The 14369-nt window shown below is 44.4% G+C and overlaps 1 protein-coding gene and 1 long non-coding RNA gene across 2 annotated transcripts in view; one reads left to right on the top strand and one right to left on the bottom strand.

Moving 5' to 3' along the window:
• The window catches only part of LOC145415079 (uncharacterized), a 97585-nt gene extending 84251 nt beyond the window's left edge, over positions 1-13334 (top strand). Inside the window, exon 4 of the long non-coding RNA XR_013899991.1 lies at positions 12884-13334. This is a non-coding gene — a long non-coding RNA (uncharacterized LOC145415079). The remainder of the gene's footprint in view (positions 1-12883) is intronic.
• LOC145415077 (uncharacterized) lies at positions 4872-6179 on the bottom strand. Its single transcript, XM_080284491.1, has one exon. The coding sequence runs from the start codon at positions 6177-6179 to the stop codon at positions 4872-4874; it is 1308 nt and encodes a 435-aa protein (XP_080140617.1).
• Positions 13335-14369: the final 1035 nt, after the last annotated feature.

Raw genomic sequence — 14369 nt, 5'->3', positions numbered from 1 at the left:
TGGTGTATGTTCCTTGGGGCTGGGGTCTCTTGGTCTTTTGTTTAGGCCAGCTAGTTTAGTCATGTTGCCTGTGGTTGTTGTGCCTGTCTTCAATTGCATTGGTTTTGGCTTCGTTGTCTTGGTTTTGGGGATGGTTCCTCCTCCTCCTCCTTGTCCTTGGGGAGGGGTTCTGGGTTGGTTGGTCGTTTTCTTCATAGTGATAGGGAGAGAGAAAGGAAGTGCCCAGGCCCACCTATATCAGCGATCCTAGGCGCCGGGTTTTTACCTCCCCCGTCCTCTAAAGGACGTCGTGGGGAGGGACCCTTGCACCTACGCTGATTGCCCCCTGAGGGGAACCTAACCCTAACAGCGTTTTGCCTTCCTGCAACCCCCTGGCTCCCCAGCCAACCTAGTGGCCCCCCTTGTGGCGGCCCTAAACGGCCTTCCCGCGGGGTTCGGTTCGCCAGTGATGGGGTTGCAGGAAATCCTACGGCGATGTGGGCAAAGGATTGCAAAGGACGGGGAGATAGAGTGTGGTGTATTGGATATGTGTGTGTGTGTATGTGTGTGGGGGGAGACGGTGGGGGGGGAACGTTACAGAAAGGAGAGTGTTTGGAAGGCGGGAAAACCCGCCTGACTGTGATATACAGCTGTCAGTTGCCCAACAGTGTATAGTCACAGTCGTGTGGTGCTGCTGGTGGCAGGAAGTGAGGAATCGAGTTGACGAAAGTGAAACGTGGGATGTAAACTCCGTAGAGTTAAAGAGCTGGAGATGGCTGCTCCTTCCGCTGCTCGAACGAGAATGAGGGACTGGTGAAGGGGAGTAAGAAGAAAGTGGATGAAGAGTTTGGGAGGAATCTGAGTGGGAAATGGAGGGAGAATAAGAAATTGTTTTGGAAGGAGGTAAAGAAAGTAAGGCAGTGTGAAAGGAGATATAATAAGGGAGTGAAAGATAGGAATAATAGATTGTTGGTGGAGAAGAGAGAGAAATTGAGGAGATGGAAGGAGCACTTTGAGGATTTGTTGAATGTAGAGAATGAGAGCAATGCGAGTATAAGTGGTTGGGGAATGGCTGGGAGAAGAAGAGATGAGAGGAGGGAAGAAGAGATCAGTAGGGCGGAAGTAGTGGAAGCAATGAAGAAGATCAAGATGGGAAAGGCCCCAGGGATTGATGAAGTGTGTGGTGAAATGCTGAGGTATGGGGGTGAGATTGTTGTGGAATGGATATGGAAGTTGTGTAGATTGGCTTGGGAAGAGGGAAGGGTTCCAGAGGACTGGAAATCAGGTATAATTGTTCCTTTATACAAAGGAAAAGGGCAGAGAGAAGTATGTGGTAACCATAGGGGTATTTGCCTTCTTAGTGTGACTGGTAAAATATATGGTAGAATACTCATTGATAGGGTTAGGCATATGACAGAGGAGCTAGCTGGAGAAGAACAAGGGGGATTTAGGAAGGGAAAAGGGTGTGTAGATCAGATAATTGTTCTAAGATGTTTAGTGGAGAAGTATCTAGAGAAGGGAAAGAAAGTGTATGCTGCCTTCATGGACTTGGAGATAGCTTATGACAGAATAGATAGGCAAGGTATGTGGAAGGTATTAAGAATATGTGGGGTGGAGAGGAAATTGTTGAATGCTGTGAAGAGTATGTACAAAGGAGGTAGGGCTACGGTGCGAGTGGATGGTGAGCTGAGTGAGTTCTTTGATCTCAATGTGGGACTGAAACAGGGTTGTGTGATGTCTTCATGGCTGTTTAATATATACATGGATGGGGTTGTGAAGGAGGTGCAAGGTAGAGCAGTGGATGTAGGGGTGGCTCTAATGAATGAGGGTGAGATTTGGAAGATTCCGGTGTTGCTGTTTGCTGATGATACAGTATTGTTGAGTGAAGATGAATGGGAGTTGCAAGGTTTGGTGAATGAATTTGGGACAGTGTGTAGGAGGAGGAAGCTGAAAGTTAATGTAAACAAAAGTAAAGTTATGGTGATTGAGAGGAATGAAGTCACAATATGTACAGTGAGGTTGGATGGTGAGGATATGGAGAGTGTGAGTGCATTCAAGTACTTGGGTAGTGTGATGAGTAAGGATGGAACTTTGGGGGATGAAGTGCGTGAAAGGGTACAGCAGGGAAGGAAGGTTATTGGTTCACTGAAAGCAGTGATGAGAAATAGGGAGTTGAGTATGGAAGTTAAGAAGTCCCTGCATGATAGTATTGTGATCCCTACCCTGACGTATGGAATTGAGGCATGGACCTTGCAAGAGGGGAACAAGTCAAGAGTGAGAGCAGTGGAAATGTGTTACTTGAGAGGAGCATGTGGAGTGACATGGAGGGACAGGTTGACGAATGAAGAAGTGGAGGAACGTTGTGGGGTGGATGTGAATGTGGTTGAGAAGATTAGGAGAAATACACTGAGGTGGTTTGGACATGTGGAGAGAATGGAGAATGAAAGACTGACTAAGAGGGTGTATTTTTAGAATTTAGACAGTTTATTGAGACAAACAGTTATTCATACATATACGTATACAGGTATATCTATATATTACATTATCACCTCAAAAGGATGAGGACGCTGAGCTACTCTTCACCCTACTCCGAGATATTACATACGAACATAAGAACATAATGTACTTTTCACCCTGCTCTGCGATATTACATAGGAGCATAATGTACTCTTCACCCTACTCAGATATTTTGTTCAGTTACTCTTACATCACAATATAGCAATGTCTACTTAAGTATGTGTTTGATGTTTTTACAATTCAGTATACTTCCTATTTTATCGTTATTAAACATCCAAAGGACTTGTTCGGTCACTGAGTCTACAGCAGGATTTCTAAACTGTGCTAATTTTGAGCAGTGAAGTACATAGTGTTGCAGGGTGTGGGCTCTGGGTTCATTACATAGTCTGCAGCACGTTTTATGATCTGGCGTATCCACTCCAAGCTGCCACAGATATTTATAGCCTAACCTCAGTCTAGTGCATACAGAATCTTTCCACTTATTTCTATATTTTCCATATGTGAAGTGGGTTCTCAGAGCAACGTTAGTATAGTGATACATAGTTTCACTACTAGAGTGTTGCTGCTCCATTCTCTGATTTTCCTCTTGACCTTGTTTTGTTCTTATTATAGTTTTAATCTGTTTCAAGGTTAGTTGGCATACTACATCTATGTCTTCTTTTTCTGCTGCACTCTTGGCTAGTTCATCAGCTCTTTTGTTACCTTGTGTTCCAACATGGGATGGTATCCATGTGAATGATATGAATCTATCCGATTGCTTGAGCTGATGCAGGACAGCTCTACACTGGAAGACTACGTCTGCCAGTGCAGGTGCTGTGCTCTTAAGGGACTCCATTGCTCCTCGGCTGTCTACGAAGAAGCACACGTCTCCTTCACCTCCTGTGATCTCCCTGAGGCCGTATAATATTGCATATAGCTCTGCCTGAGTGGAAGACACGTTGTTGCTTATTCTAAAATTTATTTCGCTCTGTACACATGCACTGTCTGCTTTATCTAATATTACGATCCCACACCCTGCTCTGCCATCCTCTCTGACCGAACCATCGCAGTAGACGTGAGCAGTGTTTTCATTGTAGAGTTTATTTATTTGGTTTTGTGCATGTGTCCTTAACACACCTACAGCATAACATTCTTTCTTTTTCTGTAGTGCAGATATGCTCACCTTTACCTCTTCCTCTTCCCAGGGTGGAGGCCTAGGTGCCTGCGGTATCTCCTCACAGAAGTTTTGTACCTCGTATTTGAGTACGTTCCTCGCAAGCTCTTTCTCATAGCCATTCTTGCCTTGCCTCCAGAAGGTTCTAGTTCCGTTAACAACATCTTTGATGCTGTTACGGAGTCCCAGTCCGCTTTCTGACCGCATGTGTCTTATTGCAGCCGCCACATTGTCTTCCTGAATTCTATTTTTTACACTCTGCAAATTTAGCTCGTCTCATGACATCTATCATGGTGTTCCTTGGGCAGCTAAGTATGATTCTCATTGCGGCATTCTGGATTTTTTCAATTTTTTCCAGCCTTCCTTCACCAAGGCAAGAGAGGACTGGGCTTGCGTACTCTAATACCGATCTGACAGTAGTGAGGTACATCATTTTTAGTACTGGTACACCCACCCCTGCACCACTATAGGCCATTGATCTCAAGGGCTGCAATCGTGCCTTCCATTGCGTTATTATGTGGGTCATCTCGGCATCTTTACAGTCTGCTGTGTAGCCGACATACATACCTAGGTACTTGTAAATTCTCACCCTCTCGATGTTTTTGCCATTAATTACTAAATGTTTTTCCCCTAACGCACGGCACTGGAACTTTGTCTTACTCTCGTTAATTACAAGACCCAGACTTTTGATCAGGTTGCCGAACCTGTTCAGTGCAGTTTGCGTAACATCAAAAGTTTTGGACTGTATCATGATGTCGTCGGCATAGATTACTGCACTGACCTCGAAACCCAGGTTTTCACGCGCCACTTTGTTCATTAAAAGATAGAAAAGTAATGGGCTTAGGACTCCTCACTGTGGTATACCAAGCTCTAGATGCTTTTCCCGGGAGAGTGTCCCTTGGGTCCACACCTGGGCCCGCCGCCCAAAGAGATAATCCCCCACCCAGTGCAGCAATCTTCCCCTTACCCCCAAGCTAGCTAATTCATATAAAATTACTTCTCCATTGGCCTTATCGAATGCACCCTTGAGGTCAATGAATACCCTGCAGTAGTCAGTATCGCTAGAAAGGCACTTAATGACGGCGTCTTTTGTCCCTTTACCTTTCATAAAGCCATACAGATTCACACTAAGCATGTCACCTATGAGGAATATTATTCTGTCTAACATGATTCTTTCCATCATTTTTGAAAAGCATGATGTTAGTGAGACTGGTCTGTTTCCTCAAGTCGCTTTGGGGATAGGGATGATAATTGCTTTTTTCCATGCTCTCGGTATTCTGCCCTCCCTGAGACTCGTATTATACAAGTCTAACAGCGGGCCGTCCTCCATGCTGGCCAGGCAGTTAATTATCTCATACCTAATTCCATCCTCACCAGGAGCTGTAGACCTTCCATTTTTAACTGCACGCAGTAGCTCATCCCTGGTTATGTCTGTGCCTGTCATGTCTTCGGTGTTTAACGCAGTAACAATGAAGCTTCTCCTATTGTCCTGCCATGCCTCTAATGCCTCCCTCACGTCGTGTGGCAGGCATTCACTGCTCGCCGCAGATGCCCACAACTTCATTAAGTCTTCAGCTAATTTTTCTGGCTGTGGGTGTGCTACGTTTTTCACTTTTCTCCCTCTTACTTTGTTAACTTCTTTCCAAATTTCGGTTATGCTCTTACTGTTGCCTATCCTGTTAGTGAAGCGTTCCCAATACTCCCCCCTTACTTCCCTTTTGGCCTGACTACAAATCTGGGCCAGTTCCTTCATTGCGGCTTTGCTTGCGTCACCCCTACCCATTTGCACCCATTTTCTGTGAGCCAGTCTCATCATTTGCGACATTTGTTTTAATTCTTTATTGTTATAGTATTTGTCTGCATGGTATGAGCAATTTTTCTTCACGCGCCTTTTATGATTGAGTAATTCGTTAATAACCTTAACTAGGTCTTCGTAAAACTGGTCTACACTGCTCGGATGATAGCCACTATACCATTCCCGCACACCATCAATAAAGAAATCAACTTTATCTTTGGGTAGTGTTAATCGTTTTCTGCTATGTGTGATTTTTCGTTTTCCCAGTGGTATAGTGATAACAAGGGAGAAGTGATCACTTAGCAAGTCTGGTGCAATTTCACATTTTCCCTCTAGACCCTGACCATTTAGAATCTCAGCGTAGTCTAATCTCCCTCCCTTGATATGTGTCGCCTCCTGTGTCCCCAGTATTTTGGATTCAGGGTAATCTAATATAAACTGTCTAAATCTCACGCCATTAGTATTGGTCTTTCCCTCTGTCTCCAAATCTTTGTGACGAGCATTAAGGTCCCCAGCTACTAAGGTCACTTCACTAAAAACAGGATCAGGCAGAGAGCTAACGGCAAAGCAATTTTTAGAAACATACAGGTTAATTACGTTCAGCACACCCTCACTCAGATAAATTTTGACGGAAACTAACTCCACACCTTCACTCCTGTGGGGACACTCTAACAGCTCCGATGGAATGGAATTTCTTACGTATGTAGATACACCCCGTATACCATCACCCGCCATAAGTTGATACTTTGTATATCCACCGAGTTTAAACAGATTGCCATCCCTATCCCCCGTCTCCTGAAGGAGTATCACATCTATACAGTGATTTAAAATATAATAGTGAAGGTCTGTAATTCTATTTTTCAATCCATTCACGTTCCAAGATATTACCCTAAGTTCGCAGGGACCCATTATCCATAGGTGTCTTTAATACCATATTTGATATTTCCTCTAATTCCTTGGAGAACTTGTCCATATGTTTATGCAGTTCCAGCCAGCCTTTAAACACTTTACACTTTTTCTCATCATCCTGCCACGTTTCCAAAACCCTTCCTATACCTGCAACACCACTGGTCAGAACCTTGTGAGTTTTGAGCGTCTTCTCTTTTCCCCTTATTACAATTTTACGCTCTGGAGACTTTTTGGCGTGTTCACTCTCACTGTTGCTGTTTACTATGTTGTCTGTGCTCTCACTATTGTATTCAGCATTTTCTGTCGGGTTCATATGTTTATTAACTTTCTTTTCTAGTGCTTCTAGTTTTCTGCCCAGTTCTTTTATGTATATGATTAACTCACCATTTCCCTGCTGAGTGTTGGTGTTAGGTTGTGTTGTTGTGAGGGATGGGGTGACCACGTGACTAGGATGTGGGGGTGAGGTGTGACCTGCGCTGCTGGCAGGTGGGGCTATGTCGCCATCACACAGCTCGTCCCTGGGACCCCTCGAGGCATTCCCCAGGGGCGGCCACTCTGCCTCACCACCTTCTCCATACACGTGTGGCCTTCCCACCCACGCCTGCCTCCCTGGTGCAACCTGGACCTGGCAGGGCTGTTTCACGTGGCCAACACCTCCATCCGTTGATTCTCTCCCTCCCCTTGTCCTCTGCTCTGCTGTCCTTTCTTCCTGCCCCTCGGACCCTCGCGCCAGATAATTTGGTCTTTTTGGACACAGAGGAGACCTTGCATTGTGGTTTCCACCACAGTTACAGCACCGAGGTTCGACACGTGTCCCCATCTTGATTTTTTCTCCGCATTCGCTGGACTCGTGCTTCCTAGCGCAGAATCTGCAGCGTGTGTCCTCTTGGCAGCGCCAGGCCCTGTGTCCCCACCTGCTGCAGCGAAGGCAAAATGCTGGTTCCTCAATGTAGGGCCGTAAGCTTCTGTATCCAGCACCCGGAATAAAAACTTGCCTTGGGATGTCCCCTTTCATTAGGGCAATCACTTGGTTCTTCTCCTGTCCCTTGTTCATGTGTCGCTTGGCCCAGATAAACCTAGGGTCGTTCAGGAGGAATTCTGGGTCTAGTATTATGGGATATCTAAACACGATAACCTTGGTGCATCTCTCCCTCTCCTCCGGAACCTGCAGTGTCACACCCTCAAAACCAGTCGTGGTCAGCATCTCCACTGCCTCCTGACTTCCTACTGTGACGTAAGGTCTCTGCCTACCTTCCTTAAACAGGACCTCGAACCGTCGATATGCAAGTCCAAGCTTCACCGTCCAGAGTAGTTTTGCGCTCTCTCTCTCTCTCTCTCTCTCTCTCTCTCATATTATATATTAACTACTACTAATTGTATTTTCTTAATTTTTTCTCTTGTTTTCGACTTTTTTTCCACACCACCCCTGAGGTAAAAGTCTATAGGTGCTTTTTTTTTTTTTTTTTTTTTTAAATAGCTTCCATGGCGGGAGACTGACCGAGTATGACCCACTCACGCAGGGCTGTCCCTCGTGTCACCACCTGACAACGTCTCAAAGGCAACGCTGACGAGTCTTATGAGATGTATACTATACTACGGCTTTTTTATTGAATTACATCTATACAGAGTGTTTAAAACTCATTTATAAGTAGTTACTAGCTTAAAATAGGAGAGTGAGAGAGAGAGAGAGAGAGAGAGAGGTGAACACAAATAATTACACGTGTATCGGCGGCGATGTGACAACAGAGCTAACAGTGTGAAGTCCCAGAGCGTCCCACCCAAACTGCCTTTATAAAATAGAACGACTGTAAGCGGAGAAGAACAAAAATCGCAGAGAAGATCGCTCCAAATTTGATGAGACAGTGTAGTATAACTGAGTGAAATAGGCGTTGGATATGACGGAACTAAACGGCACTTATACCCACCACTCTTCTGTACCCTACACTACCCTGATTCAGCCTACCCTACCCTACCCAGCCCTACACTACCCTACCCAGCCCTACACTACCCAGCCCACCACCACCCAGCCCTATCCTACCCTGCCATAACCTATCCTACCCTCCCCAGCGCAACCATAACCTACCCACCGTATTGACGGCATTTGTTACACCCTCTAGGGCAGGATGCCAAGGCTACGTGTCGTGTCCTCCAATATCTACTTACCCGAGGTATGTTTCGTACTCAGTCTCGCCAAGTACGGTGAATGGCTGCCACTAATGAGTATTGGTAGCGTGTGACAGTAGCAGCGGAGAGTGTGGAGACAAGCCCAGAAGGGACCTGTAACCTCGTAGGTTAGGGCAACAAGATATTAAATACCCCTTTCTGCTCCAGACTCCCTCCTTGAGTTCCCAGAAATTAACAGTTCCACACTAAGGTTACAAAACACAGAAACAATTTTTACTTTAATTTTTAACAATCTGCTACACAGTATTTACACTACTTCAGAACAAATTACACAGTTATAACATTAACTTATTATCCCGAGTCTCATCTCGACACAAGGGAAATTTCAATCACTTATTTACGACTTGACAGCAAGTAAGTACTTGACTTGATAGCCATATAAGGCTTCAGTCTACTTATTAAAGACTAGACGTCCATCCATGAGTGACAGAGGTTCACTTAAACGTTATAGTTCTTACTCTAAGTTAACTCTACTACTTAATTAATATTTGCCACGACCTGGAGCATACGCGTCAAATAATATTGCTGGTTTTTCCGAGTAGAGACTGCCGGTACTTTACTTTACTCTAACGGCACTTATATACTTTGCGTTACTTTCCCGCAAGACTATTCTTCACTGCTTCTACTCACCAGTACCGCGAAGCCCATGGTCGTGGCTGTTCTGGCCGTCTGTCCCAGCTGAACACAAGACAGTCCTGTCTGACTGCCAAACCTTCTCTAGCCCCATCTCTCTCATGAGCGTGCTTATAAACACCTCTCATACACACTGAGTCACTAATACACCATACTCCATCCCCGTATACATCCAGCATACACCCTTGTTCTTACGCACTGGCACACCATTATGAGTGAGGATTCACAGATGACAACCACCCCCGAGATCCCCCAGGGTACCTCGAGTACCGGTACATTAGCCTCTGACCCCTGGATCCTCGAGAGCTATGATTAATGTGCATCTTGGGTGTTTTTTCCCACCTAGCCACCCTTCTTACGTAGTCACCCTCCTTTTCTCATCACTCCTTTATTCACTTCGTTTATTCTTGTATTTCATCTTCCCCTTCCTCCGCAATTCTCTCCAGCCCTCGCTGTCCCCCAGTTCCCTGTGCTCTTTTCCACTCCAGCTGGGCACGTGCCAAAACCTCAGCACCATGCTTACGTCGTAGCGTTCTATATGCTGCTTTCAGGTACTTCTGGCGTTCGCGACCCATTCTCCTATCGTCCCTCGCTCCATATTCGTCTGCCCCATAAGAACATAAGAAGAGAGGATAACTGCAGTAGGCCGGTTGGCCCATGCTAGGCAGCTCCTAGAAGAGTAACTGAACTACTAGAATGAGATAAGGATAGCAAAGAAGAAGGCTCTCCCCCACCCTCCAAACCCTCCAGCCGAAGCCGGCAGGAAAAAGTCAGAAAGAACACCACGCCGCATAGAAAAACTGGCGTGGACATTTAACAGGAAAGTGTGAAAGGAGAATAGAGACTATCATAGTGTAACCTGAAAAGAAAAATATTTTGAATTAGTATTGGTTATAAGATTTTCTTTATTCTATATCCACCCCTTATTTGTCATATGCTTATCTAGCCTATGCTTGAAACTCTCAATGGAAGAGGCAGCAACTACTTTACTAGGTAGCTTATTCCATTCGTCTACTACTCTATTACCAAACCAATTTCTACCTATTTCCTTACTGAAACGGAATTTTTCTAGTTTGAAACCATTATTTCTAGTTCTATCCTGTATGCTCACTTTAAGTACCTTGCTAATATCTCCCTTATTTATACCATTCATCCACTTAAACACCTCAATTAAGTCTCCCCTTACTCTACGCCTCTCTAGCGAATGCAGACTTAGTCTTTTCAGTCTGTCTTCATATGACAGGTTCCGGACGTCATGTATCATTTTAGTCATTCTTCTCTGTACATTTTCTAACGAATTAATATCCATTCTATAGTAAGGACACCAAAATTGTACTGCGTAGTCTAAATGTGGCCTTACTAATGCTAGATAAAGTTTCAGTATTACTTTAGATGATCTATTGCTCACGCTTCTCGAAATAAATCCTAGAACCCTATTTGCTTTATTTCTCGCATTAATACACTGTTGCCTTGGTTTAAGGTCGTTACTGATCATAACTCCTAGATCTCTCTCGCATACCGATTTGCTAATTTCTTTGTTATCTAAGCTGTATTTAGTATCTCCAATGGTCTTGCCTACGTTAAATACTTTACATTTTTCAACGTTAAATTTCATTTGCCAAGTTTTAGACCATTTGGACAATGTATCGAGGTCATTTTGTAAGTTATGGCAATCGTCAGTCGAGTTAATGATACGCCCTATTTTTGTATCGTCGGCAAATTTGCTGATGCTGCTATTGACTCCTAAGTCTAGATCATTTATATATGTGATAAATAATAAGGGACCGAGTACTGAACCCTGTGGTACACCGCTAGTTACTAATCCCCAGTCCGACTTAGTTCCATTTATTAATACTCTCTGTTTTCGTCCTTTCATCCAGGATTCTATCCATTTTAAGATATCGCCGTCTATACCGTGTGCTCGAACCTTTCTAACTAACCTTTCGTGTGGGACCCTATCAAAAACTTTACTAAAGTCCAGATATATAACAACGTAAGCTTTATCGCTATCTACTGCCTCACAGACCTCCGAGTAGAATGACAACAAATTTGTGAGGCAGGATCGTCCTTGCCTGAATCCGTGCTGACTTTCGTTTATAAGATTAAAACTTTCTAAGTGTTCTCTAATCTTATTTGCCAAAATTGACTCTAACATTTTTCCTACTATTGACGTTATTTTTATCGGACGATAATTCGACGCAGCTGATTTATCACCCTTTTTAAAGATGGGCACTACGTTTGCGGTTTTCCACGCCTCTGGAACTTCTCCTGAACTTAAAGAGTCATTAAATAACGTTAAAAGTGGCTGACATAATTCTTCTTTGGTTTCTTTTATAATTTTTGCATATATATATCGTCCGGACCTGGCAATTTTTGAGGTTTTAACTTATTAATTTCTTTCAATACGTCCTCCTAACTAATGGTTATTTTACTAAGAATATTTTCTGTATTCTCATGGTAAATATTTGCTGCTTGAGGGACCAGGCTTAGATTTTCCTTGGTGAATACTGATATGAAATAATTATTTAGGATGGAGCACATTTCTTTATCTTCACTGGTAATGTCACCTGATTCTGTTCTAAGTGGTCCTATCCTATCTTTATTTTTCGTTCGGTACATTTGATAAAAACCCTTGGGGTTTTCTTTTGATTCACTAGCAACCTTAATTTCATAACTTCTCTTTGCTTTTCTTATCTCCCTCTTTACTCCTCTCCCTCTCTACTCCCACTTGACCCAGGCCTCGGTCTGAAGGGGCCGTGTGAGTAAGAGGTGGAGATGACTTCAGGAGCAGCGGTATCTGGGTGGACGGCAAGTACATGATCGTTGCAAGCCCGACATACGGCCTAATAAAGTGTACGAGTTGGTAAGGCGACCCAAGGCTCCGGCCTTAGTACACCCCAGAGAGAGAGTTGCCCCAGTGCATCCCTCTCCTGCTGTTCTCCCCTACAGGAGCAACACCGCGCCGACAGTCTCTATATGTGGCGGGGAAGGAGCGGCCTTGTACGCCCTTCAGTTGCTTCTGGTCGGAAAGATCAGCTCCCGGCTACGGCCAGAGCACGTACCAGGGAAAAGAGCCCCTGCTATCGTACGTGTAGCTTTTTCCTACTACGGGAGCAACACCGCGCCACATTAACACTTTTTTCGATTTTCATCTTTCTTCCTCCAGACGATTTTCTTCAACTCTGGAGAGAAATTTCGTACTGGAGGGGTTAGAGAGTGTCACCATCAACCCCTTCACTACGAGGGGATCTCCTAAGCTGAATAAAATCGTCCGGTTACCTAGAACAAAGTAACTAAGTCATTCTCTGTCTGAAGGGGTTATTGTGTCTGTCCCATCACCCCGAGAGGGTTTCTTTAATCTCCAGGAAATCGTCTAAAGGTAGCAAAGTGTAAACATGACGTCAGCACTTGTTCTAGGCGCCACAGATCGAGTCCCGGAGGTGAACAAAGGTTTTTATATCATATAGACGTTTTATATTTTATATTTTGCAACTTTCAGAGGCATTTACTCAGCTTTAGGAGTCTTATGGATAGGCTTAATCACACGTATCGAACCTCCCATGTTAGAAAAAATAGCTTACAGAAATGCGTCCTCGTACTGAAGGGGAGGAATGGACAGATCGAGTGACTAAGATATTGAATTATGTATATGACTGGTTTTGTTGTTATTTCTATTATTATTATTATTATTATTATTATTATTATTATTTCAGGCAAATGTCCCAGGCTTCTAGACTGGCTGACTAGCGAATATTATTAAGTCTCCCGTGGCTCCGTGCTCCTTCCTCTCAAGAGCCTGCACTTCACGCATTCCACGCACAAGATGGCGCCACCGCTGCATTCCTGCGATGACGAGAGGTCGAGGACGACACTTGCTTTTTTTTTTGTTTGTTTATTGTAATTGCTTAAAGTTGTGATCCCTCCAACTTGAATGCTCAGTTGTAACTACAGATAACTAGAATACGATGCTAGTCACGAAGAAGGGCTATGAAAAGATACAGAGCTCGTAGTATTGGCTGGATGAATCACTCTTGCGTGATAATCAAAGACGGTGAATAAAACCCACACTTGGAGACGAAGAATATAATTACCAAACAGTTTCGGTGGACACTGCCACCATCTTCAGTGGTCAAGATAATGAGAGGGAGTGACATACTGACCTAACAAGGGTTCCTTTTTATGCCTGTGTGTGTGTGAAAGGGTGGGGAAAAGGCGAGGTGGGGTGGGGTAGATTGTAAGCGGGGATTAACCCAAGGGGGATTTTGGGGGGGACATTACCGGACAGGTCAGGTGTAATTCCTATCTGACCTTACCTGTGTCGTAGCAGGAAGAGACATGTCCCTTCCTGCTACGACACAGGTAAGGTCAGATAGGAATTACACCTGACCTGTCCGGTAATGTCCCCCCCAAAATCCCCCTTGGGTTAATCCCCGCTTACAATCTACCCCACCCCACCTCACCTCACCTTTACCCCACCCTTCCACACACACGCATAAAAAGGAACCCTTGTATAGTCAATATGTCACTCCCTCTCATTATCTTGACCACTGAAGATGGTGGCAGTGTCCACCGAAACTGTTTGGTAATTATATTCTTCGTCTACAAGTGTTGGTTTTATTCACCGGCTCGTAGTATTTTTTTCTTTTAACTAAAATACATGAAAAAAGCTGCAAAAATACGAAAATACGAGCTTACTTAATGTAAATGAATTATAGTACGTTCAGGATGGAGGGAAGGCATTTTGTATTTTGTTTGTGATGTTATAGTGTCTCTCAGGATCCTAGGATCGTCTCTCGGCTGAACCAAATTGTCTGGCGTCAGCTGGAACATGATGCTAGAGTTATGTCGGTCGTGAGGGGGTTCATGGTGACGGTATTGACACTGTCAGGCTCCTATGACTCACTCAGTCGAATAAAATCGTCTGAGTCAGCTGAAATGGGGTACTAGAGTTGTCCCAAGCACCAGAGGGTTGAGAATCTTAACCCCCTGAGTGATGCTTGTCCGGAGCATCACTCAGGGGGTTAAGATTCTTAATCCTCTGGTGCTTGGGACAACTCTAGTATTCCATTCCAGCTGACAGACGATTTTGTTCGGCTGAGTGAGTCATAGGAGCTGACAGTTACTACACTGTCACCATTAACCCCCACATGACCGGCATAACTCTGGTATATCATGTTCCAGCTGACGCCAGACAATTTG

Source organism: Coenobita brevimanus, chromosome 101 (genome assembly GCF_032717465.1).
Source record: "Coenobita brevimanus isolate Jiangsu-jjx chromosome 101, ASM3271746v2, whole genome shotgun sequence".
Taxonomy (NCBI): domain Eukaryota; kingdom Metazoa; phylum Arthropoda; class Malacostraca; order Decapoda; family Coenobitidae; genus Coenobita; species Coenobita brevimanus.
This window is presented reverse-complemented; position numbering and strand designations above follow the sequence as displayed.

Bases quoted from the DNA above. Each gene is read 5' to 3' on its own strand.
- LOC145415077 (XM_080284491.1), bottom strand. From the start codon at position 6,179: ATGGCGGGTGATGGTATACGGGGTGTATCTACATACGTAAGAAATTCC.